Below are 26,711 nucleotides of genomic sequence, written 5' to 3'. Positions count from 1 at the left end.
ATTTTACTTGGTCAAAATGGAGATTTATTACTAAGAGTACTTCAGTTATTATCATGTATATAATGTGTTGGCATTCGCGGAAAAATGGATTATCATTCGCGGAGGTGTTAACGGGTTGATTGTCACAGTATTGGGCTGTTATATACGCATTCTTATGGGGGAACTTTATTTTTTGCTTAGAGGTAAGTATGTGAATTTATGACCCGAATTAATTAGACAGTGTAGAACAAAATATAATGTGAATTTATATCGACCGATTCACTCGTACTTTAGCTAAAAGTGCTACGAGTTTGTAAATAGTTCCGGATTTACAACTGCTACAAAAATACACAAGTTTAGCAGCTCTCATTCCATGCACGTACAATTGTACAAATCTATATGATTTCACAAATAGTCGTAGACGGGTGGGTATATTCGTCTAAAGATGTAGATGGGTCAAATATGTAATCATTTTCATAATAAGACAACCTCCACCATCGCACTTGTTATTTGTCTTATAATAAAAGTGGTGACATATTTAACCCGTCTAAAATTTTAAACGGATAGTCTCTCTAAAGTGAAATTTTGTGATATTTCATGCTATGCTAAGAGCCTGAGACTATGAATCTATGACGTTTTGAAGTAGGAGTAATATTCATATTATTGGTGGTGTTGTGGCGGCTGATTAATGAATGGGGCGGTGGTGGAAAGGTAGGTGGTGGTAAATTAGTGGGTTTGTGGTCAGTCATGTGTGGTGTTGAACTGTTGTTGTTTGCTGAAATTAATATCCTAATAGTACAATATGGTTTATATAATGTCATACTTGTATACTTGTATTACTAATAACCCAATTTTAGGAATCGTGTCAAAATCCGGAGGATTATAATAATTTAGACCTGGTAAACCCGACCCAAAAAGGTTAAGTCGAGACCCGAAATTGACCTGAAGTGCAACCCTCGACTTTTACCCGAAATTTGAATTGACCCGACCCGAACATGACCCAAACATTGTTGTCCCGGAACTACCCTGACCCAATCCGAAACCACCCGTCCCGAAAATGACCCGACAAAACACAACTCTAGTTAAATAAAAAAGACTTAAAATGACTAATTTAAAAGCACACTTAATATTGTTAATGTTAAAAGTAAAGAAATAATTATAAAAAGTGAAGTAAAAATAGGTAATAATACTAAACGTACGTTTTTATGTCTTAATCGTTGACCCGAAAATGACCCGAACCAGAAATAACCTAACCCGCTTGATCTGAAAACCAAACCCAAAATAACCCAACCCGCTTGATCCGAAAATGACCCGACCGACATACCCGAAAAACACCCGAAAAGACCCAACCCGACCAGAAATAACCCGATAATATGAGAGACCCGACCCGGGTTAACCCGACCCGAACCCGACCCGCTGACACGTTTTGCCAGGCCTTATATATAAATGGAGGGAGTATTTGGAGAAAAAAGGAACATACATCGGATGTACTATCTCAGAATAAATTTGTTTTTTGAGTATATGTGTATTTTTTCTGAGCTTATTACCTCAAACTTTATTTGTTTCGAGTTTATGTGTATTTTTATGAGCTTATTAATTAAGGTTTATAAGTTAGATTTTAACATCAAATTCAAATTTAACTAAGCTTATATGTAATATTTTTGAGTTTTATTGTAATTTTTTGAGCATAATGTTTAAGTGAATGAACTCACAAACTTTATAGTAAAACTCATAATTTTCAAAATAAAACTCAAATTTTTTATTATAATGCTAAAAAATTATACAACTGGTGGTAGTACATCGAATGTATAATCTAATTACTGGAGTATTTAACACACTCGCATAAAAATGTTTGTATTTAAGTTATTAATATTGCAATATGAAGTTGAACAAAAAAATAAACAAATATAAATAAGAAAACTCAATACTCTTATTAGAATCACAATTTTTTTTTAGGGCTTGCCTGGAATCCATGGAATAATTAGAGGGTAAATTTTAATTAGGCGATAATTACTGGGGAAGTTAATTACTTGGGTAATGAGTTTCTTGAAGATAGGTTTGACATATGAGTAATGATTATTGGGTAAATGTTTTACTCCCTTAATCATTACCCATGAGGAGGGTGGGTAATGTATTACCCTTTCGTGAGGGTAATAGATTTGGGAGGGGAATAATTACTCCCATACCAAACATGAAAAATGTATCTTACATATCACTCCCCTATTCATTCCCCCCTTTTACACTCAATCCAAGCAAGCCCTTAAGACTGATATAACCGTCTTAAATAATAAAACCCGGTCAAGTATATGGATAAGAGAAAAAACAAAATGGCTAGATAATGATAACTTTTCGTCCCATCTACTTGTATGAGAATGGGGAGATATTTGACATGTTATATAGTCTCAGCGAATAGTTAACATTTACTTTATTTTGTGAGGGAAAAATAAAACAAATGTAAACTATTAATTAGGACGGGGTAATTAAAACGGATACGACCGTGTTAAGAATAATCAACATTCATTGAATATTATGGTAACGTAAAATTGAGAAGGTTTGGAAATTGCACATGCATAAAAATGACGTCCGCATTGCTTGGAATGAAAGGCCAAATAGCTAAAACCTAGTTTTATCTAAGTCTTTACTTGTGGAAAAGCTAACCTTATAGTATAGGGCATATCTCATTTTCATTACATAGGTTTAACTAAGGAAGAAAGCATTAGTGGGGTGTGTAGTGCTTGTTAGTACAACTTCTAACCCATCTTTGCTTCTAAGAGAATGACGAGTGATCATCTTATCTTATATTCTATGAATCTTCCAAACTATTTCCGGCGGGGGATGGCGAATTTAGGGGGTTCGCAGAGGCGTTTATCTTTGTTGGAAAATGAAAAGCTTGTAATTTTTAGTTAAATGTTTTTTTTTTTTTTTTGAGTTTATCTTATGCCATTACTTGTTCGGCTATGCTGGAATTATTCACCCTCAACCGTAAATTTTGGATATGCGAGTTGTTTAAGTTTTGTGATTCGAACATTTAAATTTCCTACTTAAATGATAAATTAATCAAGTTTTGGCTAATAAGATGTTTATTACCTAGTTCTCCAGTCTCCACTTCTCCGTATAATCGTATATACATATTTCTTACTATGGAGTGTATAATATTCCTTCCATCTCATTCTCACAATCATTTGTTTACCTTTGATCAAAATATCTCTGATAAAAAACACAAATAAATAAATAAATAAATGATCGAGACAACAAAAGTAAATAAAAAGTACTCAATCCGAGCTAGAAACGGCGTGCCCATTTTAGTTTCAATCTTTTCTAAAATAAAGTAATGCTTGGTAAGATTAACAAGCAGCCAGCTGAGGAAAGCTTACTGAATATACATGGGAATCATTGAATTTCATACCAAGGCAAAGAAACAATGTGATGCAAGCCAAGAATTATTACCATAATGTATTTGGTAAGTGTATGGTACGTGACAATTACCTGCAACCAAATAACTTCCCTATATAAGGTTATGCTTTCAACAAAATAGGTGCGCTTTTTTCTAGATGACAATTGCTTCATCATTCAATTTTGTATTGATTGGATGATCTATTTGATAAATTTCACAAACCGCGGATGGGTTGGATGAGATGTTAAAATGACGGGTGAGGTTTCACCCGACCAGAACTCGATCAACTGTCATCCCTACTTCAGAACTCTCAAATTTCCACCGTGTCTTGCAACTTTTACTAATTCCTACTCAGCTCCACGGAAACCCAAGGCAATTCGGACCCACGAGAAGGCCGAACTCAAGGGTGTTGGGCCTGTGTTAGACACTCAGCACTTTGAAACTCGAAAACGTTATTGTAAGACTGTCACGCATCTTTTAGTGAACCAATTAAACTTGGTAAAGGTGATTTAATTGAATTGACCAATTTGAACCTGAGACGACCGTAATTGATTAGTTAAATGACTGATTCATAATGATCCTACTGGTAAATGTCATGATAGACTCCAGTAGGACAAAGTTATTCATGGATCGTCCCGTCCATTAAACCAGGTTCATTCGACCTACAAAATAACAAGGCATCTTCAGAAACTTACAAAGACACGTCCTGTTAACCCATCTAAAACTCGCTAGCACCTCATGTTAGCCCGTCTCAAATCCGCAAAAATAACAAGGTACTGAAAGAACGTGCTTAAGGGGCTGAAACGATTGCATGGCCTGCTTATAGGAACATATGAACGATATCTTTTAGGTTTCTTTCGCATTCTAGCGGTTGAGTTTGGATCCTCTCCAAATAGAAGATACATTTGCATACCCTAGAAGGAATTTGTATCTAAACTCCCATCAATCATCATCTCTGTTTTAAAGCTGAATGATAAAGTAGTTCGACAGAAAGAAACATTCCAAAGAAGAGCCTAGGGCACAGCCGACAAAAACTAAGGCTTAATAAGGTGCAACAAGTTAAGCAGTTGGACAGACAATAGGCTAGATTACGACACAAAACCAAACTCGCAGATTAGTACACCCGTCAATAAGGAACATCACGTCTTGACTATTAACCATGTCATTGTCGAGATACAACAAGAGTAGAGTGCCCCCATAAATCTTAAACAGCATCTTGCTGGACAAACGGATTTGCAATTTCATCTGTTCCGTCAGTTGGGGAGACTAGCATCACAGCTGTTCCTCTACAAACCTGCAAGACCAACATACTACTTTAGATTCATCATTCCATATTTCCAATCAAGAGTAGTTCCGTGTCCAACTAGAGTGTATAACCAAATACATTTGTAAATAATGGAGAGCATTTGTCTTGCCCTCCGTTTATGCTCTCTCCTTGGAGAGCAACAAGAAACCTTACCCCTACAATAGGACAAATGGATACGAAGCTATAGCAAGAATATGGCCGTGGGAAGAAACACCACCTCTTGCTTTCCAACAATGGAATTTTTTTACTTTGGTCCACGGTGCTCTCTTGGACAGTCTTTGCTCTAGGAGCTGAGATAGAAATTTGGAAGTTCATTCTATTTACTTTAAGAACCTTTCAAATGTCCTGCTGATATATTACGCTTAGTTGGAGGCTTGAAGCTTAATCAAGCGAGCTACAGCGAAGCCTTTCGAGGCAATAGGACACCAACTTTTACGGAGACCCATGTGGGTAAGTGGGGTTCGAAATTGGTAAAATATCAAAGTTTTCCTAATTTTGGCCTTAAATGGTTTGACAAAGTATGTTCCGCGGTGTTAGCACGAAATTATTTCTACACTGCTCCATGATGCAAGCTATATAGAAGGAACTCATCTTCATTCTTCACCACTACAGAATTCAGAAGTGACGCCTAATATTAGGGTTATTATTTTTATGGGACTATCTAATGAATTCTTAAGCACTTCTAACTTTTATTTCTTAATCTCAAAGCCTTCACTCAACGCCAGCGGAAGAGAGAAACAAGTATAAGACAGAAGGAAGAAGGATGCAAGAAGAACATACAATTAATCCAAGACTCCGGGTCTGGTCAATAGTCTTGAGCGGGTCATCCGGATCTGCAACCACATTTTACTCAAGTTATACACAAACCAATAACGCATTCAATACTATGCCTGAACTTAATAGAAATGTATAGTCCCTCGAAGATATACACATATTAACATGCATACACAGAATCAATTGGTAACAGAGGTCGAGCCTGAATTTATATTACACACATGACCAGACAGGTATTATTACTATTATAGTATTATTATGTGATGCCGATGTGTCATAAATAAAGTTTTTAAAAATAAATTAAGCAGAACATGAAAACTAAGACGTACTCTCCTCTACATCAACTGCATCCCATCAATGAAGATAATTACTTCAGTAAATAGCTTTCATACCTCTCAGAGATTCGACGGCTTCATCCAGCACAAGGTTCAGCAACTGGTCATATCCTTTTAGTGTTCCAGTTACTGTAAATGGATAAAGATAAGTAAAATGCCAAAAACAATGGAGTATCACCAAGTAGACAAATATGGCCCATCCACAGCGTAAATAAACTCTCTAAGAGTGCTAGTGGAAGCTCAAGCGTAGGAGGTCTCATGAAAGCATTGCTCATTTAGGCGCCCTAGACCTAGAGGGACTACATTCAGCTCTAAATAGGTTGGTAGCCTCCTGGAGCCAGGTTCCCTTTACCTTCCCTTGGCTCCTCAGACATATGTCATAATAATGACGAAAATAAACGAGCAGATTATATGTGAAAAGAATACGAAGAAACTGAAAGCAACACATTTTTGCAAGTATCCACATTAAAGAACCAGATTCATGGAGGATTGCTGGGCATCCATAGAGACCATATCACTTAGAGACAAGCCAGAAAATAGGTATACATTTTCAAGAATCAAGTTACAAAAAGTATTTTTTTTTTTTTTTGACAGTTGACGTTACATAAAATTGAGTGCAAAGAAATACACATAAAATGAGCTAAAGGACTAGAAATGTAGGGAGAATAATAGATATAGTAGCTAAAGTAGTATAAACTATCTCAACTGAGCCCAAAAGACTAGGTTTATAAGAAATTCGCAAAAAAAGAAGGGGAACACTATTCTGTAGCTTTGGAATAAAGGAAAACAAATCACTGAATTTCTTCACTTTTAACATAGTGAAGTAACAATCCATCAATGCAAACCGACACAGATTTCATTACGGATCATCGCATACAATCTTTCTTTTTTCAATACAGAAGTAAGGCCTTGCCTTGGGCCTAGAGGAACTACGTTTAATTTGATTACTTCATTGACGAATCTGGTTTTCTATTTATCTAGTTCCGTACATTTTTCTTTAACTCTTGTTCATGTTCTCAACATTCGATTGATTGAGCACACAATGCAATGACAGTATGGCACGCCAAAGTAGATCAAAAAGTTGCAGTCCATGGTTATATTTTGTATAGTAGCCAGTTAGCCACAACGCCAAGATAGTGGCTCCAACATTAGACAGTGAGAGCTAGACACAGATTGAAAAAGGGAGAAAGGAATGAGTGACAATACACATATCACTGTGGCAGGATTCGTAGCAAAGGCGTGAAAGCAACGACGCACAACCCAGGCATACAAAGTGTTTAAAGGACTTTAGCCACCACAAATGAAGATATGCCAGACTGCCAGAGGTGGCTTACGTTCAGAAAATACACTGCACAAACCTTACAAAAAAACACTTTTTCATGTACTCACGCAATGCCTGCTTAAATGAAAAGCAAAGATAATAACTAAGTAACTAACGCAGCAACTGCGTGAGCCAAGATGTTAAATGGATGTTTGAAAGAACTATGATTGATATTATCATAGATCAAGGCTCTAGAACTCCTTATATGAAGGTTAAGAACCTCCTTGATATTTTTCCAAGCATCACAAACTTGGTATGAATTACAATAAACACCCTAATCTCGAAAGGAACTTACAAGCAACTAGCAATCAGAGGATAAACAGAAAAAGAATCCCATTTTACAAAGAATAAAGAGCCAAAACAAACCTTGTCTTCCACCAGTGAGCTTGACTTGCACTCCCTTATCTACAAACTTGGCAAGATCTAGAACTGTTTCCTTCCTGTTAGACTGAAACATATAAACATAATTTTTAGCATTACAAAAGCACATAGACAAACAAACAAACAATCACCAGCCAAGTTGTCCATCAAACAGCATTTGCCGCAAAACTTCTTTTCTACCAGCACCAATAAATCTGAAACCCTAATAGCCTAATACATACAAAATTCAAAGATACAACAAGATCTTACCATTGCTTGGTTATAGCTCAAGTTTCCCGCTTTAGTGTGTTAGTGAAAAGACAAACGATGATCAGACCTGGAAAAGTACGAGTTAGTCAAATAAGATACCGGAAGTCTAAACTACAAAAGGTTCTTGCTACCCTCAAACTGAAACAATATTATCAAAAATGTACTCCCTCAGTCCCAATCATTTGTTAACCTTTTTTATTCTTCATAAGGAGTATTTTAATCAAAGGTAAACAAATGATGATTGGGACGAAGGGAGTAGATTTTAGGAAGAGGTAACAGTGACACCAAAATACTCCCTCCCTTCCAATCATTTGTTTACCTTCGATTAAATCATACCCTCGGCGTAAAATCATAGGTACTCACTAAACCTAATTCAGTTCAATTAACAATTTTAACATATGCCCAACTTCAAGAAAGTGGAAGATTACCAATTAATCATGAAGTAGCAATTTACCATAAACTTTTCAATAGATTGCAGCAACAGTAAAACAAAATCAATTGAAAAGGAAAATCATGAAGCAACCCTAATTGGGTACTCAAAAAACACAACTTTTTTTCAATAATCTAACAAACATTTTTACCCTCAACCAATTTGAACAAAACCCAACATAAATTTCAATGATTTTATTTTTCTGGGTATAAGAAACTAAAATTAAACGCAGAAAAAAAATAATTGAACAAATGTATAGCAGCAGAATTAATGAAATCGAAAAGGGGATGCTGAACTTACAGTTGATATGAAAGGATAGAAAGTTGCAGTCGCGGAGCGAAGTCTCACAACAGCAGGTGTGAGTTTTATGACCTATTTTCTGAGCATGAATGCCATACAGCAAACCGACTTGGAGTTAGAGGCTTAGAGCCAGCCAGCCCGGCCCGGCCCGTTATTTTATATTTTTATGCAACTGATTTGACCCGCCCCGGTCCGGTTGTAGCCCGGGTCCTAAAATTCGAGCCCGGCCCTGCTTTGGCCCGCCATTTTAGCAAAAATAATAAGAAATAAAAATAAATTGATAAAGCCCGTTAGCCCGACCCGTCCTTGGCCCGCCTCGGGCCTGATCCGAGTCAAGCATATCCCAGCCCGCCCCTCCCCCTGGCTTGGCCCAGGTCTGACCAGGAGAGCCCGGCTCGCCCCAGCCAGCCCGGCCCGAGTACATGTCTACTTGGAGTGTCCATAAAAAAACGGGACATGAGAAAATATTTTATTGAAATGGGAACATAAAAAAATCAAAGGAAGTACTATTTTGTCAAAGTGGTTGGTGAATCGAACGGTTTTTAGAAACCGGTTAACCAAACTGATGGTTTTTAGAAAATCGGTTAACCAAACCGACGGTTTTTACTTAAAACCAATGGAAAAGGATAAAACAATAAAGAAATCATTTTACTTTGTTTTAGTAAATCCAAACATAAACCTCTTGCTCTATCGTTAGATAGTAATAAAGTTTATTTAACAAAAAAAAAACGTTCGGGTATATAATTACCATAGAATAAACAATGTTGGAAAAATAAGCTAGAAACTAAAAACATCAAGCATATACAAAATGATAAACAACTATCCATTAATTGAACCTTTTATAACCATTTTAAACAGTTAAAAGAACAATTTACAACTATTTCATACGGTTTGGTTTAGGTTCGGTGTTTGCCAATTTGAACCGTGTCCGAACCAAATCTTATTATCGGTTTTGACCACTTCTAAGACCAACTATTGATTTATCAAAAAAATTCCGAAAGTGAACCATTGATTTATCATTGATCATTTTTCTAGAGATGTCTTCCATCTTTTCAATGGAGCCAATGACTCAATAACTCTTTGGTGCCTCATTTTGATGGAATAAATCAAAATGGCTCACTAAGGTGATTGTGTTTCTTGCTCTTGTGAAATAGCGGTCTATCGGCGCAGTCCTCCACATCTTAAGTAATTCGAAAACAGTCTCTTTGTATTGCTAACACTAGGATAAGACTGCATACATCCGAATATCCGACCCCATTACCCCCACAATAGGCGGGAACCACCGAGGCACTGGATAATGTTGTTGTAGATGGGCTAGATGCTAATCGAGTTAAATTGATCGATGTGTTTACACATTTAGCTCGTAATAAGTTGAATGGTTAATCGGTCCGGTTTCACATAAATAGATTAAACAATAACAGTGGCAAAGAAGTACGCTATTCGACTCCTTACACTTCTGTGTGTCGCAGTCACTCAACTTATCTCTACTTTTTCGCCTAAATTTTTGGCATATAAAAGTGAAAGAAATAGAGTAGATAAATTCGATGAATTACAAGAAACTCGACAATATCACCCTGGTTCAAATAATCAAAATTGTTGCGTACCACAACTCTACAAGTCTTCAGCACATTCGTTTCATGGTATGAACATTACGAACATTCAATTTTCATCCAATATATTACACAGACTTTACAGCAGTAACCGGAAAGTTATAGGACTTGAGGCTAACCCACAATTCCACAAGCAACAAACTAAAAATATACTCGTAATCTCATTGGGGACATTGTCCCTGCGAATCTACAATGGCAGTTATCTTCTTTGCCAACTCCGCCTTGTTGGAACCCACCAGCTTCTCGATTTGTTGTCCATCCTTTAGGAAGAAGAAAGTCGGGGTGGCTTTTATATCGTATGAAGTACTTAGATCCTGCACCGTAACAATGATAACCAAGTTAAGCTCAAAAAATGGCTAAAGATTACCCTATTTCCTAGACAGATTTTAGGGAGAGGAAATCGTCTACTCGTCTCATGATGAGACCTCATCAACACATCCTTCGCACACCAACCCCTGTTCACCACCACTGCCGCCAGTCACCAGCTTGCCCACCATCGCTGCCTTGTATAACCTCTTTCCTAAAAGGGGTGACCAAACACCCCCAAGGGTGTTATTTAGTTCTGGATTTAGCAGTGTAGGCAACAGGCAGCATGGAAAGGGTTCAAGGTAGGATTTTACGATTCCACTGGTGGCGATGCAAAATCGTACGCTAAACCCGTTATCAACACATATTGTTGATTGAAAGTGTCTGCTGAGAGACGGCTGGCAAAATGGTGATGGAGGAGGTGGAGGTGCTAACGGAGAAAAGATGGTGGTTGAATTGTCGAAGAAATATAGGGTGGGAGGAAGGCGATGGTCACAACTCATAAGAGGAGGCGTGGTGTAGAGTCAGGCTTGGCTGCCATTCAGATAGAAGAGACTGCGAAGGCTTTTGGGGAAGAGGGACGGAAGGTGGTACTTGGAGAGTGAGGTGGTCGAGTCGGCTGGGCAAAGCAGTTCTGATGATTGTTTGAGGGTGGGATGGGGTGGGGTTATGAGGAGACAAATAAAGGAATAGATATTGAAAAAAGATGTTTTTTGCGTAGATGGTTTTCGGGTGAAGGAACTAATGAATTCTTACAGCACACAGGGTAAGAAGGTTTCATCCTAAAACTACTCCATTCCCTTTTTTTTGCAACAAAGTCCCTTAGGGTAAGACCAAGACAACAAACTACTGCAACCCAACTGTCTGTAGACATTAAACCCGAAATTCTTGTATGGCAATGAATAATGTTCTCTATTATGTAGAATTGCAGGACTTACAGCGAGTTCATCCACGTCAATGGTGAGGAACATTAAGGACGGATATTGTTCAGATAGCTCGCAATAATAGGGTGCAATCACCTTGCACGGTCCACACCATGCTGCACTAAAATTTGCTAAGACCTGTCAAAATAGCACCGCCATCAAACTAAGCATTGACAAGCAAAATGTAGATCAGTCAAAAGTAATGTCTCAACACACTCAACATCTATTACCAAAATCTCAATGTTCGTCAATTGTACATTCGGCATGTGTACACTTCAGCTCAATTTGTTATTACTTGTGACTTTTTTTAATGACTAGCATAATAACAACACCGTTTTCATCTCGTTTTTTTTGGCAAAATGATTATATTCCAGAAAGTGGGAACCGTTGACATTAGTATGTCTAGATGATAATGAGAATGTCATATGACAAGAAGTTGCCCACCCATTTCGCGTCCCATCACATGTCCCGTTATCTTCTATTTACGATACATCATTAGACCACCAATTTTATTACTTGAGGGATGATATTTCACAAAACCAACGTAGTGGAACACGAGATGGGACATAAAAGTGAGACAAATGATCTGAACTCTTGACTACCGAGGCTGAAAGAGAGGAGGGAATGAATTGGGATAAATTAAAGAGGGCAATAATCACAAATGGGAGTTTTGGAGAGTTTTATAAGTAAAGATATATAAAAATTCCAAAGTTCAAATCTCCATCTTTGGCACTCTATGCATTATTAGGTCTCAAAAAGCTTCACTCTCACCACCAATAATGTGCTAAGGAAAATGCAAGTTACACAAAGATATGGGGTCACTCCAAAATTATAACAAAAGGGAAGATTCTAAGCACGATATTTGAATATGATCAACCTAAAAAGGGAAGTAAGAAGTTTAAATATGACAAGCTAAAGGAAAGTAAGAAAATTAACACAGGTCGTAACGAGTACCTCATATAAACTAAAGGGATTAATAACTACTAGCATAACAACACCATTCTTATGGAAACCAAAGAGGCTGTGAAACTTACAACTTTGCCTTCTCGACTTGCTTGCGCCAACTTCCCTTCCCATGTTTCTTTCGTGGTTACAAGGTTCACTTTTCCACCAGGCAGAATAAGGTGAGAAGAATCATCGGTTTCACTATGCTGAAAACGACAATCAAAATCCAATACCAATGTCAATTGATTATCCAAGTGTCGCTAAGCACCAAAAATTATCTACATGATTAAAACCCTTTTTGACAAACTCAATCAGTATATGACTCCCGTTAAGAATTTAAGATCGATCAATTTACCCTGTCTCCGAAAAAAAGAGGCTCATCCAATATGCTTCCACATAAGTGACACGACCCATATGACCCAACCCGATAAGCTTGACCCGAGATACCAAAAATTTACTATGGCCTGATAGACCCAAACTGACCCGAAATGATTTACCTAAGGCAAACTCCTGACTCAAATTGAACCAAAACGACCCGATCCACAAATGAAAATGAACTGACCGAAAAATGACACGATAATTGTTTATCCGAAAGCGACCTGACCCCAATTGACCAGACCAGAACCTGCCCCGACTAACCCATTTGCCAAGCCTAGTTCCACATACTAAATGTCAGCACAAACTGACATCGCATGATCACATGAAGTAGCCCATCACCCCATCATGGTTACTTTTAGTTTGTATATACTCCGTAAGTCACATTTTTCATGAAGGCGGCAAAATGACAAGTATAACAAATTGCAAAATGTACCTCAGAGGCTAACATATATATTATCTAAGAAAGAAGACGATGATAATGACAATTCAACTATGATCTAACCATCACCTAGATTTTAGAAATCAAACATCTAAGGGAAAATATTATGAAACAAAAGTGCGAAATCTAAATCCTAAAACGACACTTACTTTAGAAGCACACAGTCCCATGGGATGGCCAATAAAGGTTGAACTGGCAACAAAAACTAGTCGGCTATCGCAGAAAAAATCACCTGAAAAAACAAAAACTTGACAAAATGATGCATACTGCAAGTTGGCGAAAAACCAGACAGAGAGAGAATTACACTTCTAATTCGAAGATAACTTCAATAATCTAAAGACTAACAGTGAAAACTGATCATAAACATGTACAAAATTCAGCAGCAATAAAGCTCTCGAACAGCAAATTCACACAAATTCTTATGTAAGGCAGCTTCACCCCGACAAAAAAAAAGTTATACTCCTGAAATGAATGTTCTGGGTATCTATGACTTTAGTTGATGGTTTTACCCGGTTTTTCTAACGTGTCCCCTAAGGGTACAGGTTAACGATTCCTGAAATGAATGTTCGACGAAAAATAGTTCATTGGAAAATGACAAAGTGATCAAGTACTTCACTTTTTCAAGATATGTACTGCCAAACATTCCTCTCAAAAACTTTTAACATGTGTCCTTAGGGCACACATGTTAGAAAATCCGCTACAATAAAACCGTTTTACACAAGAATAAGGGAACAATTACACATATGACAAAACCATCAAACATAATGAAACAACAGCACAGACCAATCAAAACAATGCACTAAAAAATGTCTAATTTTCATTAAAATTCCAAAATTCCAGTAATTAGGCAATAAATAAGCTCATCAGTCATCAAACTCTCTGTATCAAAAACTCAGCTAGCAATTGAGCAACAATAGTTCAAAATAAATACAGGGTTTTGAATGCATAATAAACCTAAAAATGACCCAAAAAGGCATGACTTTTTGTTTCTAGTACATAAATTTAATCCCACAAAATCAAAATCAATAGTAATTACCATAATATAATGAGAAATTAAGAAATTGGGGAAGAATTGTACAAACCTTTGTAGATGATGATGATGAATTTGGTTGAGCAGGAATTATGGGATTATGAATTGAGGGTTTGAATTGAATTGGTCAATTAAATTTATATAAGCAATAGAAAGTTGAAATTAAAAAGATTAGGTTAATGATGAGGAAATGTCAAGGTAACCCAGATCAAATATGAATATATGATTGTGGAAAGTATGAAATAAATGAATGGCAATTAATTAAAGAAACAAAAGAGAGTGCAAACTAATGTGGTATGCTTTGGTCATTCATTATTGAATAATGTATGGTGAGGTTTGCTTTGGTCTTACATTATGAGTCGATCAGGTTTTGCTCTTTTCATAAAGCTGAATTGAACTGAATTAAATATAGTTGAATTGAATTGAATTTAAGTAAAGTCTTGTTCTTTTTTGCTTAATTTCAGTCCATTTGAATTCAGCACAAGTCTATTCAGTTTAGTTTAATTCAACTTCATTCAGTTCAGTTCAGCTTTCATTTAGTTCAGCTTTATTCACTTAATTTGTAAAGAAATTAGCTAAATTAAACTTAATAACGTGACTTAATAAAGCTGAAATTTAGTGTAGAAAGTTGAACTGAACTGAATAAAGCTTAAATTTAGTGCATAAGAACAAAGACTTAGGGTGTTTGGATAGCAAAAGTGGAGGGAAAGGGATGGGAGGGAGAATGAGAGGAGAGAAAGGGAGGGGAAATGGAGTGTGAGTGTTTTGGATACAATTTTCTTCCAAATCTTGCCTATTGTGAAGAGATTTTGATTTGATTTGATTTGGGGGAGGGAAAACGGATTCCTCCAAATCTCTCGCCCTCCATTTCCTTCCACCCTTATATTCTATCCAAACAATGCATTTTAAATTTCCTACATTCCCTCCCTTTCTTTTCCCTCCAAATCCAAACACACCCTTAATCTCCCTTAAACTTAAGACGAATGTCTCTGTCTTAAATAATACACAAATAATAATTTGTGATTATGAGTTTATTATCCACTATTGAAGAACTTGTTATAATAGCAAAAGATAATGGGCTCAATTAGTTGAGGTGATTTGGAGGTTATTATATACTCTATTTGACCTGATTATTTGTTTACTTATTCTATTTATGAGCGTTTCATACATTTGTTTACATTTTTATATTTAGAATACTTTTAAAAGTAGTTTTCACATAATTTATTGTCCACTTGTCACTCAATAACAATACTCATAAATGATTTATCCTTTTGATACTAATATGCCTACCATTTCATCTTAGACTATGTTCAATGTATTTTGTTCATTGTTTTTGATGTTGGACTATGTTCAATGTCTTTCCTTCAAGCATTTGTATTTAGACTACAAGTAGTAGGACTAGATTCAATGTTAGTTTTTATTTCTTTTAATATAAATAGAGGCCTTTGGCCATCATTTGTAAGATAGATACATGGAAAAGAGAATTGAGATGAAAAAAAAAGGATAAATGCATTCGATAAAAAATGTTAGAGTTTGACGCGATCAAGCTTTAGCCCGAGTAATATTCAATAGGTCTTAATGATATGTCATACAACAATGTCACAAAAATCAATTGTATACTAACATTAAGCTCTTAATTAAAAAAAAAAAAAAAAAAAAATTGGTGAATGGAGAAGAGGAAACTTGTTAAGTGATGCAGGGAAATGCTGCATTTTGAAGGGAAATGCAGTGGAAGCACGTTTAACATTTGCTGAAATTTCAACACGGCCTTCCTAGAGTTGACCATTATTCAAACCACACGTGTAATTTATCCTCCAATATTGACTACGAGCTTGACTTGTAGACTCCTTTTGCAAGAGTGCAGGAGGATTATCATGCTAATTTTTGTTGGGCTAGTAGTAATCAGATATCTTGATTCTTGACTCCAGCCCAATGCAATGTTCTTGGGTTGGAACTTGGAAGAAACAATTAAGATCAAGGAAAAAAGAAGGATATCAATTATTAAATGTTAAGTGGGTCAAAATAGGGTGTAAATGATCAAATTGTTTACCAAGTTTATTCTTAAATAAAAAAGACAACAATTGACTGAAATACCAAAAAATGGAATAAGACAACAAATGATCGGAACAGAGTGAGTATATTCTTAATTCTTATACTTATACTTATTCTTATCTTATGTCTCGGGTAATGTAAAACATAGTAGTAAAATCGTTATTCTTATGATATACTTTACTCCTCCTGGTCATATGTTTACTTTATAAACTCAAATTTACCATAATTAAGGAGAATATCTTATAAATCTTTCCTTATTAAACTTATTAATGTGTGTCGTTAGGTACACGTTAGAAAAAACCGTATTTCGATTTTTGGGTGTCTCGTTTATTACATTTTAGGTAAGAATCACTACATCAAATCTACTTATGGTGTGTTTGGGAACCAAGATTGTATTATCAAATTTAGATTTGGACCAATTTGCATGTTTGGCAAACCTATTGGATTTGGATGTCCAAATCCCTCCCAAATCCAAGTAAGGTTAAAATAAACCCATTTGAAATCCACTCCCTAATCCTTTAACCATAACATCAGGTTTTGTGGCTATTGGCTAATTTACACTCTTCTTGTTTTCTTCTTCTTATTTGTAGGCCAACAATTTTTGTGGCTAATTTACCTGAAGTATCTTTTACAAGAATTTCACCAGCATATGCTTAATTTTGAATACTTGAGCACAATCTAAACACTTCTTTGGCTTTGGCCAGTTTCAATCACTAACAGAGGTGTCCGGTGTCCGGAAATGTAACTACAACACCACCCCCAACAAACAAGATTTGCACATGAAAAGAATGACAAACATTTTATGTTTCTAACCTTAAACCCTACCAGAATCACTGATGTCCTTTGTTAAGTGTTCCATTAGGGTGTCTTGATTTCTGGGGCCTTAGACTTGGATCCCTCTGCCTCGGGAGACGGCCTGCTTGAAGTATCAGACTGCTTGATTTCTTCGATCATCTTTACTACTTCTCCTATGTCGGGTCTCATATCAGGCACCTTTGAGACGCATGCCATGGCGATTTGAAGCATTTGAACCAAATCTTCTTCTATATTTTGGTGCCTCATTAGCTCCACGTCGAAAACTTCTGCTGTCCATTCCTCTCGGACCACCGACTGGACCCACCTTGGAAGGTCAACCACTTCATCACGTCCTGGTGATTGTCCGGGAGCTTTTCCTGTAAGTAACTCCAGGAGTAGCACACCAAAACTATAAACGTCTGATTTTTGCGTGGTTTTCCGGGTTTCAATTGTTTCCGGTGCCCGGTAGCCCGCAGTTCGAGGGGGGACGGCCGGAAAGCTCATCAGGGGAGCTAGGCCAAAATCTGAGATACAACCAGTAAGGTCATCAGAAAGAAGAACATTGGTGGCCTTGATGTTTCCATGTGTGAGCTTCCCGCCTCCGGCTGAATGGATGTACTCAACTCCCTTCGCAGCTCCTAGTAAAATCTTTACCCTTGATTCCCAGTCTAGTGGCGGTTTTTCGCCGTCCCTTCCACCTGTAAGTTTACTTGATGTCAAATCAATGGCCAAATGCACTCATACAAAGTAAAACACTAACAAATTACCAAACCGCCTCAAAGAATCCCACTTATGGCAGGGTAAGAGGGTAGAGGAGGCACATCAACACAACTTTACCCCTTTTACCCATAACGAAATAATATTTATATTTGCATCAATTCCATTAATTCCAAAACCAAACAAATAGTAGTTGTTACCCCATCGGAAATGAAACGTTAAAGATAATAGTAACAAAGAAATATATGAAAGCGTACCATGCAAGCGTGAAGAGAGGCTACCAGCTGTCACATAGTCGTACACAAGAAGTTTTTCATCCTTGGAGTAGTAATACGCTCGCAAGGGAACAACATTGGAGTGCTCACCAATCCTTCCGATCGTCTCCATTTGCTGATCAAATTCTCTTTTCCCTACCACAACCTCCTTCAGTCTTTTAACAACCACTGTTTTCCCATCTTCTAGGATGGCTTTATAGGTCGTCCCATAGCTTCCTTTCCCCAAGACTTCCGCAGAAGCCCTCAATAGATCCTCAAGATCAAAATTAAAGGAGCAACCTTCAAAGAAAACAAGCTTGTTCTTCTCAGCCTCTTGGATCCCACTACCAAACTCTTCCTTCGGCTTTTCGGATCTTCCGGCACCAAATGCCTTGCCTTTAAGTACACTACTTCCTTCACCGTCCTTTTTCCTCAAACAACAGAAGAGTATGGTTAGTAGTAGAAGGAGAAGCAACACAGCTCCTCCCACGGCAATGCCAATGATAGCCGTGGTGCTCAGTTTTTTTCTCAAGACGTGTTTCCGAGGAGGTGGGGGAGACACAAGAGTGGGAGAAGGAGAAGGGGAAGAAAGAGGAGGAACTCCCACACATTGCTTAATTGGTGGCCCACACAAGCCCGTGTTTCCCTTAAATGCTGAATCAGGAAAGCCTTTAAGTGCCGATGGGATAGAGCCATTTAGATGATTATTGCTAACATTCAAGTATTTTAGCAAGGTGACATTGATTTTCGGGATTAATCCAGTAAGGGAGTTATTTTGAAGGTATAGTTTGCCTAAACTTGTTAGATTTTGGACTGACGATGGAATTTTGCCGTCAAAAGAGTTGAAGGAGAGATCTATTGTCTTTAGCTGAGGGGATAGAGATGAAGGAATATTCCCAGATAAGTTATTTCTTTGGAGGTATACATATTGGAGGGAAGGTAGGGACAACAAATCAGATGGAAGACTACCCGAGAGGAGGTTAGACCTTAGGCTGAGGATCGTCAGACTGCTCAACTTTCCAAGGGTGTTAGGTGGGATAGGACCTTCGAGTCCGACCCCAGGTAGTCTGACAGCAATTACAGAGCTATTATCTGAACTGCAGGTGATGCCAACCCAAGAAGTGCAGACTGGAGCATTCGAAGTCCAGTTTACCTTTCGACCGTGAGGTACAAGAGTGGCAAACTGAAGCAAAGCCTGTTGGTCAGCTCTCAGATCAGCATAACTATGAAGAGAGAAATTGAGTAAGAACAGTGGCAGAAATGTCAAAAGAAAGTTCTTCATAGGTGATCTTCTGGCTTGAGCCCAAAAACAATGTGATTAATGTAGTCGACACAATTCTTTCTTCTGCCTGAAATAGACAAAGAATAAGTGATAGATAAGTTGTCTATTTATATTTCAGTTTATACAATAAAAGGTGGATATTGAGACTGAGAAACCTAAAAGCAGGGTGTACAACAAAAAATCATTTAGCATCAATAAATCCCTGGAGTACGAAATGCAAACAATAAATATTCCGTATGTAGTTAGTCTCCTCTGAGACTGTTACACTGTTTCATATATAAAGACATATCGTGACAATAACATACGACAATGAGGGTTGAATCAAAAATATGAATGGGTAATTAGTGGGTATATGGATCATTTTAACAGCAACACTGCTTCAGACCGCCTCCTTTTTTTCTCAAAAGCAATCGACAATTTGAATGCGTGTAGCAATCGACTTTACACTGATAGGGAAGACCCACAATTCAAAAGCAAACACCATTAAGCTAATGAAGAATCTTACACTACGCTCATTTCGGTCACTTGAATAAGGAATATGGACACAAGAACTAGACAGACAGACTATTGTGATCTACAGTGAAGATGCTTCACATTCTCTTATGCAGTAAACACATGATAGGTGGGTCGACACGTTGAAGTAGGGAGTTGCAACTGATTATTTCAGGACCATAAAAAATGAATGCTATATTTGACAATCTCCAGCTAAGGATGATGAATGCTTTTCTGGTTTTCCCAAGTATTTCACTCACAACAGACCCATCATGTTCACAGGTATTCAATGTGCGTGGGCCGGGTTCAATACTAATTAAATCAAACATGATATAGAAACAAAGCAAGAGTGTAATAAAGAGAAGAATTAAGGAGGAACCTTAATGCAAAAGAAAAAGACGTCATTACCGATACCAAAATTAATACATTACCAAGCAATCTAGAACACTATCTAACATCATCACTTGCATTACAAATGCAAGAAACGAGCTAAAATAACACTAGGAAAGTTACATCTAAAGCGAAAAGAAGCGAAAAAGGCACGCCATTTGTTTTTAGACAAAGAGGGGAAGCACTATCAAGCAGACAAAGGTTAGTTGAGATAAGAAAACAAGCATTCTTTAATCCCTAAATTTGGTGTGCAACAACAATAATTATGTAGATACAATACGCAATTAACCGACCGTTGTAATCAGTCATCTACCATGAATGAAGAAGCTACCTACTTTGATGACTGTCACTGTACAGTAATTAAATTGGTATCAGTAGCATTAGCACTGCCATTAAACATACAAGTACAAATAATGAAAGCAAGAAGATTAACATTACATGTGTGAAGGAATTGAGGGCTCAACCAAGAACACTCATCAATCATCCATTTCTCTGCACATCATACATGAACAAACAAATATTACAACTTGCTAACAGAAACTTCATAGATCCAAGAAATTAAACACCCATATGCCCATATACCCAAATTTATGTTACTCAGACACTTCACTTTGGTCGAGTGAACTTCACAGAAAATAACCCTATGGGACGATACTTGCAGTCGAGTCAGAGTAACATAAATCAAAATAAGAAACAAAGAAACCCAATTTATAAGATTGGAAAATTAAACTACCCATCATCTTAAAATCCAACATACAACATTTACTCCAATCAAATGCAAAAATTGAACAATTGGGTATCTTAAAAACCCACATTTGCCATAAATAGAGCTTACAAAAACCCACATTTTGCTCCAAAATCATTCTAATACATAAAAATTGGAGTTCTAAAAAAACCCCACATCTACAATCAAATTGAGCCGGTAAAGTCACGAGAGGTGGTACTCAACTACTCATGACCTAGGGTCAAACTCGTCAGCATCAAAATCGCCCTGGTGGTTTCCTTTACATCTACCATCAAATTGAGCTGACTTTATCCCAAAACTTACACCAAAAACCCACAAATCTAAACACACAAAAAAACTCAAATTACCTAAAATTAAGCTGCGTATTTCAATCAATGAAGATACTTGAAGAGAAATAATTAAATAAAAGAGTAAATTATCAATTACACCCACGTCTAATACACATTTTTACATTTACTCCCACGTCAAATTTTTTTATTAAATTACACCCAAGTTAATAGCTCAGTTTACAAATTGCACCCAATATCGGAATCCGGCCAAATTTCCGTCAATTTTCAAATTTTCTGGGTAAAATATTAAAATTTGGACAACTTTGCCCTCCTTCATTCCTTTATTAAGTTGATAGTGTTTCCTCCTCCTTCATTGCCTCTTCATCCTTCTCTTCTCTCTTCCCTAATTTTATTTCCCTTCATTGTGTTCATCATCTCAAGGTAAGTCATTCCACATTATTTTATTTTCGTTAATTGTGTTCATCATCCCAAACCCAGAAATTGAAACCAAGAAATACAAACCCAGAAATTTATAACTTAATTTAATGGCAAGAGAAATCAAAAATTAAGCAACAAACAAATTTAACCTAACTAATTAACCTAGACATTATCAAAGCAAGAGAAATTAAAAATTAACCAACAAACAAATTTCAAAGAAGAGATACAAGGGCAACTTATAGATGATTAGTAAAGTGATTGATGGTGACGGATGATCAATATATCAATAATCAAGATTTAATTGGGATTTATGCGAAAATTTGGGGGAATTTGAAAGGGGAAGAATTTTGGGGAAATATTGGGAACAAAATAGGGTAAAAAGTGAAAGAGGGGGGAAGTAAAATGAAGAGTCAAGTTGAATCTGAGTTAGAAACATGCGGGGGCATTTTCGTCACTTAATCAAGTTTTTCCCCTGAAAATGGCTCTGGGTGCAATTTATAAACTAAGCGATTAACTTGGGTGTAATTTATTAAAAAAATTTGACGTGGGAGTAAATGTAAAAATGTGCATTTGACGTGGGTGTAATTGATAATTTACTCTAAATAAAAGGACCAACATTTTAGAAATTATTCTAATTCTAACAATTATATTCAGTAAAAAGACCAAAAAGTCATACAAATTCCAACGGCAAATCTTCAAGAATACTCATCAAAATGTTATTCTTCTCAAACAACAACAACAACATCATCCAAAAGTTGACACCTTTATCCCTCAAAAACACACTTTTTTACCCTTTTGTTTTTCTCAACTTTAATCCCCAAAATTATGTAGAAACTTCACCGTGAAGCTAACGGCATCAAGTTAATTAATAATGTAGGACATGCACAGATCTCAATAAACATCACTTTCACTAAATTAAGCTCATTTTCAATGGAAAATCATCATTTTTTTGGGTTTTTACAATTTTTTGCAATTTTTAATGTTTATGAGGATGTACAGGCTGTAAAAATTGATGGGAAATGGAGTGAAAGTGAAGAAGTGGTTGATGAAAAAACGTGAGTTGGTTTCAAAATGTTGTAAACACAAAACACAAAAATTGTTTATAGTAGAAGAGTAGAAGGAAGACTGTTCTGCAAAGTGTCTTGCTGTTATTTGATCTGTTTTTGACATTTGTTTTTGTAAATGGAAAGTGTAGTCAATTCACTTTTCTTTTCACTAATTAAGGAATCCATTTTTGAAATAATGATCAAAAATAAAATATTTGTCGTTTTGGGTCAGTTTTGAAAATATTTGTCAAAATGGTGTTCACGTAGGCTCGGGATTTCTGGACCTAAAACACGCCACTATCAATGGCGTGTTTATAATAAGTAGGAAAGAAACTTCATTAAAAAATGGACTAAAACAAACACGCCATTGGGAATGGCGGGTTTCGGAGGGGAAACACGCCACCCCCTATGGCGTGTCTTATGTAATTTTTTTTTTTTTTTTTTTAAGTTCAGTCAGTTGAGGAAAAAATTGTTGTAAAGACACGTCACTGCTAATGGCGTGTTTTCTTCACAAAACACGCCATTAGTAGCGGCGTGTTTCAGGTCTAGAAATCCCGAGCCTACGTGGACACCATTTTGACAAATATTTTCAAAACCGACCCAAAACGACAAATATTTTATTTTTGACCATTATTTCAAAAATGGACTCCTAATTAAGGAATTTTTATTAAGAAAAGTGGATTGTTTAGTGCAACATTAGTTGATGATGAGATGTCATGTTATAATTAGACGTGGTAAACAGGTTAATTGAGTCGAGTTTAGGTCTGATAATTTCGACTTGAGTCATTTTTGAGTTTGTAATAATTTGGGTCAGATCAGGTTGGTTGTCTCATTTCGAATTCAGGTCATTTTCAGGTGTATTATTATCAAACTTGTCAAGTTGTCATGGTTAATTGTCGGTTTGTACCAATAAACATTCGGGTCATGCTATATTGATTCGGGTTAGGGTCACGCTTGAGCCCTCGGTTCAGGTTTTGGGCCGGGTCATTTGCATCGGCTCAATTTTGTCAAATCTAGTTATAACTTATAAGTTATACCTACGTGTCAAAGGATAAAATTCTACAAACTTACATCGCTTACTCCGTACTCCCTCCGTTCAACTCCACTTCGCATGTTTGCTTTTTGCACGGGTATTAAGGAGCGGATTAAAAAAACTATAAAAAGTACCTAGGGAAAGAAAATGGTGGGGTTAAAAATGTTAAAAAAATATAAAGGTGGGGTTTTATGGTGGATTAGTGTGGGGTATGGATGATATTTTTTGTAAATATGGAGTGTGAATAAGGATAGAATGGTCATTTTCTTGGCCTAAAAAGGAAACATGTAAAGTGGAGTTGAATGGACGAAAAAGGAATACATGTAAAGTGGAGTTGAATGGAGGGAGTACTTTATAAAGAAGGATATTATTACTCAATATGGGTTTTTATCTTTTTTTAGGCTTAATATGAGTGATAAAAACCAATAAGTTATTAAGAGATCATTTCTTTTGTACTCCTTCCCTTTAACTCCAAACACACCATTTGTGTTTTTGACACTATTCATTACTCAAGAGAATCTTCAATAGTCTCGATAATCTATAAGAGAAAATATAGTTATTTGGTATTTTGTTTGATTCGTCTTTATACATATGATAAGAAAAACACATTTTTAGAATTTTTTACAATGCTTAATTATAGATATTAATCTGCATTGGCATATGTGTCATGATGTCGTGTGTTTGGAGTTGAATGAAGGGAGTATCATTTTATGTGTTCTTTTACAGTTTTTTCTTACATCACAAAGTTATTCAGAGTATTAAATACAATATAAAGTTGTTCATCTAGTAATTCTTTGGATGAAAATATCAACATAACGAATTAACGATATTATGAACAATTTTTTGTGCTAATTTGTGTTTCAATTATAGATAACATTATAACATGTCATATCAAATGTTATCTCTTTGACTAGTAATCTAGGTAGCACCAAAACGGACACGGACACGACACGGACACGTGACACGACATCCCATGAAATTTAGGACATGGAACACGTTATTTAAATTTAATAAATATAAATTTTATAATTATAAACGTTCAAATTTATTTTGGGATATTCTACATGGTATCCTTCAATTTTTCGACTTTCTACATGGTACCCCTACACTTTTTAAAACATACATGGTATCCCTAATTGTTTTCATTATCACTAAGTGTACCCCTAAACTTTATTTTCCGTCAATTAAACTCAGTTTTAGGCGTTAAGTGATTACTTGGACGCGTAACCAAAACCAAGCTTGTCATTTATCATCTCATGACATAAGGAATCTATTAGGCTTAATATCCATCTTTGGACATGATAATTTGGCAGGGAATCAATAAATTTTCCGTCAAAATTTTTTTGGTCCATATATATCAATAAATATTAGTATCGAGATGGATATTGAGCCTAATAGAGTCTTTATGTCATGAGATAATAAACGACAAGCTTGGTTACGCGTCCAAGTCATCACTTAACGCCTAAAACTGAATTTAATTTACGGAAAATAAGTTTAGGGGTACACTTAGTGATAATAACAATAATTAGGGGTACCATGTATGTTTTAAAAAGTGTAGGGGTACCATGTAGAATGTCGAAAAATTGAGGGGTATCATGTAGAATATCCCTTTTATTTTTATAAAAGTATTTAATATTAAATTTAAATAAGTGAAGATAAAACTTGTCCTTAATTATAACTCATTTTCATTATCTTCTTCAATCTCTTTCGACAACTCATTTCTCGTTTAAAGAATACCATTCACCCCAAATAATGTCCAAATGTCATGGACACGCATCAGACACGGTCCAAATACCATGGACACGCGTAGGACACGTGCTCGAATAAATGTTGAAAGTTAGACACAGCTTTATAGGTGTCCGACACATTTCGACGTGTGTCCAAGGAGTGTCGGTGTCTGATGAGTCATAATTATATACATATTTATGCCTCCCCTTAATTACTTTTGATACGGTTTTCGTGCCAGTTTATATCATTTACATGCATTTTATGTTATAATGTCGGTACTTCCGCCTTTTGATGTTTAATGCAGGAATGATGCATTTGAGGAGCAAAGGAATGAAATAGGCACCACGGAGTGGACATGAAGGGATACACGAAGCATGGCACGAGAATCCATAAGAATGAAGGAAGAGAAGTTAAGAAGAAAACACGAAGAAAAGAGCTTCTTATTACAAGTGCCTACTTTGAAGAGCCATATCTCGAGTTCTACAACTGATTTTCAAGTGATTCTAACTGGAGGTGAAAGCCTATCTTCTTAGCTTTCCAACGCCGCAAAAATCGCTTGCTTCTGACAAGTAACGAAGAAATGGCGGCCGTTTGAAGTTCAGTGCGTGAAGCGGAAAATTGGTGCCTCGATCGAGTACAGTGAGGCTCGATCGAGGAACTTCATGCTCGATCGAGTACACCTTGGGCTCGATCGAGGAACCAACCTAATCAATAAACTTTGCAATATCGAGAGTTGGGGTATCTGAGAATTGGTGCCTCGATCGAGTGCACCTAGGCTCGATCGAGGAACCACTTGTTTTCATAATATTCCGCAAATTTCCTTAAGTTGGTTATGACTACTATAAATACCAAAACTCGTACTCTAGGTTATCTTATGCTTTATTTTCGGTAGGTTTAGTATAGCTACTTTAGAAAACTCTCTCAAATACTTAGTTTAGTTTAATTATTGTTCGGATCTATTGCCTTTAATTACGGTATTGTTATAATCTTTCTTCAATTACTATTTCAATTACTTGTTCATCTTTATGTTCTTAATTATGCTTTCTTATATCGTTATTGTTGTTATTGTTATTAGTATGAGTAGCTAAGCCTTTAATCCAGGGTGAAAGGGGATCTAGGTTGTTAGAAAAGGGATTATTATGAATTGATTGTTAAATTGCTCTTAATTGTTGTTTGATTATCTTATTACTTCTAATTAGTTAATTACTGATCAGAATTGATTAATTAGTCTTGCATAAACTAGGATTATCACCGGCCGGGTTAAGACTAGTATAGGCCACGATAATTGAATAGAGATAATTTAATGACAGCGATCGCATGTTAAATTAGATCTAAAAGAAATATTGAATCGACTGATCATATGACTTTTA

The 26,711-nt window shown here is 36.3% G+C and overlaps 3 protein-coding genes and 1 long non-coding RNA gene across 11 annotated transcripts; 1 reads left to right on the top strand and 3 right to left on the bottom strand.

Annotated features, from left to right (window-relative positions):
* Positions 1–4,198: 4,198 nt before the first annotated feature.
* On the bottom strand, positions 4,199–8,580 carry LOC141600831 (sm-like protein LSM7). The gene is made up of 6 exons (XM_074421087.1): positions 8,470–8,580; positions 7,740–7,806; positions 7,476–7,557; positions 5,846–5,917; positions 5,460–5,512; positions 4,199–4,667 (listed from the first exon to the last, which is right to left on the bottom strand). The coding sequence occupies exons 2-6, from the start codon at positions 7,740–7,742 to the stop codon at positions 4,578–4,580; spliced, it is 300 nt and encodes a 99-aa protein (XP_074277188.1). The 5' UTR covers positions 7,743–7,806; positions 8,470–8,580; the 3' UTR covers positions 4,199–4,577.
* A 1,438-nt stretch (positions 8,581–10,018) lies between these two features.
* Positions 10,019–14,476, bottom strand: LOC141600820 (thioredoxin H-type). Of its 2 annotated transcripts, none has more exons than XM_074421080.1 (5): positions 14,153–14,476; positions 13,220–13,302; positions 12,343–12,459; positions 11,324–11,446; positions 10,019–10,393 (listed from the first exon to the last, which is right to left on the bottom strand). In XM_074421080.1, the coding sequence occupies exons 2-5, from the start codon at positions 13,238–13,240 to the stop codon at positions 10,241–10,243; spliced, it is 414 nt and encodes a 137-aa protein (XP_074277181.1). In that variant the 5' UTR covers positions 13,241–13,302; positions 14,153–14,476; the 3' UTR covers positions 10,019–10,240. The 2 variants fall into 2 exon arrangements, with proteins under 2 accessions (XP_074277181.1, XP_074277175.1); XM_074421074.1 differs by lacking the exon at positions 14,153–14,476 and adding an exon at positions 13,416–13,500.
* Positions 14,477–16,778: 2,302 nt separating this feature from the next.
* On the bottom strand, positions 16,779–23,272 carry LOC141600792 (putative inactive receptor kinase At5g58300). 7 transcript variants are annotated; one of them, XM_074421043.1, is made up of 5 exons: positions 23,228–23,272; positions 22,211–22,749; positions 20,521–20,574; positions 17,922–19,267; positions 16,779–17,645 (listed from the first exon to the last, which is right to left on the bottom strand). In XM_074421043.1, the coding sequence occupies exons 4-5, from the start codon at positions 19,198–19,200 to the stop codon at positions 17,011–17,013; spliced, it is 1,914 nt and encodes a 637-aa protein (XP_074277144.1). In that variant the 5' UTR covers positions 19,201–19,267; positions 20,521–20,574; positions 22,211–22,749; positions 23,228–23,272; the 3' UTR covers positions 16,779–17,010. The 7 variants fall into 7 exon arrangements, with proteins under 7 accessions (XP_074277144.1, XP_074277149.1, XP_074277147.1 ...); XM_074421048.1 differs by lacking the exons at positions 22,211–22,749; positions 23,228–23,272 and adding an exon at positions 21,762–21,933; XM_074421046.1 differs by lacking the exons at positions 22,211–22,749; positions 23,228–23,272 and adding an exon at positions 21,175–21,260.
* On the top strand, positions 21,454–26,313 carry LOC141600815 (uncharacterized). Its single transcript, XR_012524334.1, has 2 exons — positions 21,454–21,537; positions 25,646–26,313. It is a non-coding gene; the product is annotated as an uncharacterized LOC141600815 (long non-coding RNA).
* Positions 26,314–26,711: the final 398 nt, after the last annotated feature.

The sequence above is a fragment of the Silene latifolia genome, chromosome 1 (genome assembly GCF_048544455.1).
Source record: "Silene latifolia isolate original U9 population chromosome 1, ASM4854445v1, whole genome shotgun sequence".
In the NCBI taxonomy this organism is placed as follows: domain Eukaryota; kingdom Viridiplantae; phylum Streptophyta; class Magnoliopsida; order Caryophyllales; family Caryophyllaceae; genus Silene; species Silene latifolia.
Note: the sequence above shows the minus strand (reverse complement) of the source record. Positions and strands in the feature narration are given on the sequence as shown.

Coding starts and splice junctions, on each gene's coding strand:
- LOC141600831 (XM_074421087.1), bottom strand. Junction 5,918..7,475: donor GCTCACTGGTGGAAGACAAG/GTTTGTTTTGGC, acceptor ATCCATTTACAG/TAACTGGAACACTAAAAGGA. Junction 5,513..5,845: donor AGCCGTCGAATCTCTGAGAG/GTATGAAAGCTA, acceptor ATGTGGTTGCAG/ATCCGGATGACCCGCTCAAG.
- LOC141600820 (XM_074421074.1), bottom strand. CDS start 13,437: ATGTTTATGATCAGTTTTCACT. Junction 12,460..13,219: donor TGGGACTGTGTGCTTCTAAA/GTAAGTGTCGTT, acceptor TGTCGTTTTCAG/CATAGTGAAACCGATGATTC. Junction 10,394..11,323: donor TTGACGTGGATGAACTCGCT/GTAAGTCCTGCA, acceptor GTTACGGTGCAG/GATCTAAGTACTTCATACGA.
- LOC141600792 (XM_074421043.1), bottom strand. CDS start 19,200: ATGAAGAACTTTCTTTTGACATTTCTGCCACTGTTCTTACTCAATTTC. Junction 17,646..17,921: donor CCTCTCTTCACGCTTGCATG/GTACGCTTTCAT, acceptor GTAAACTTACAG/GTGGAAGGGACGGCGAAAAA.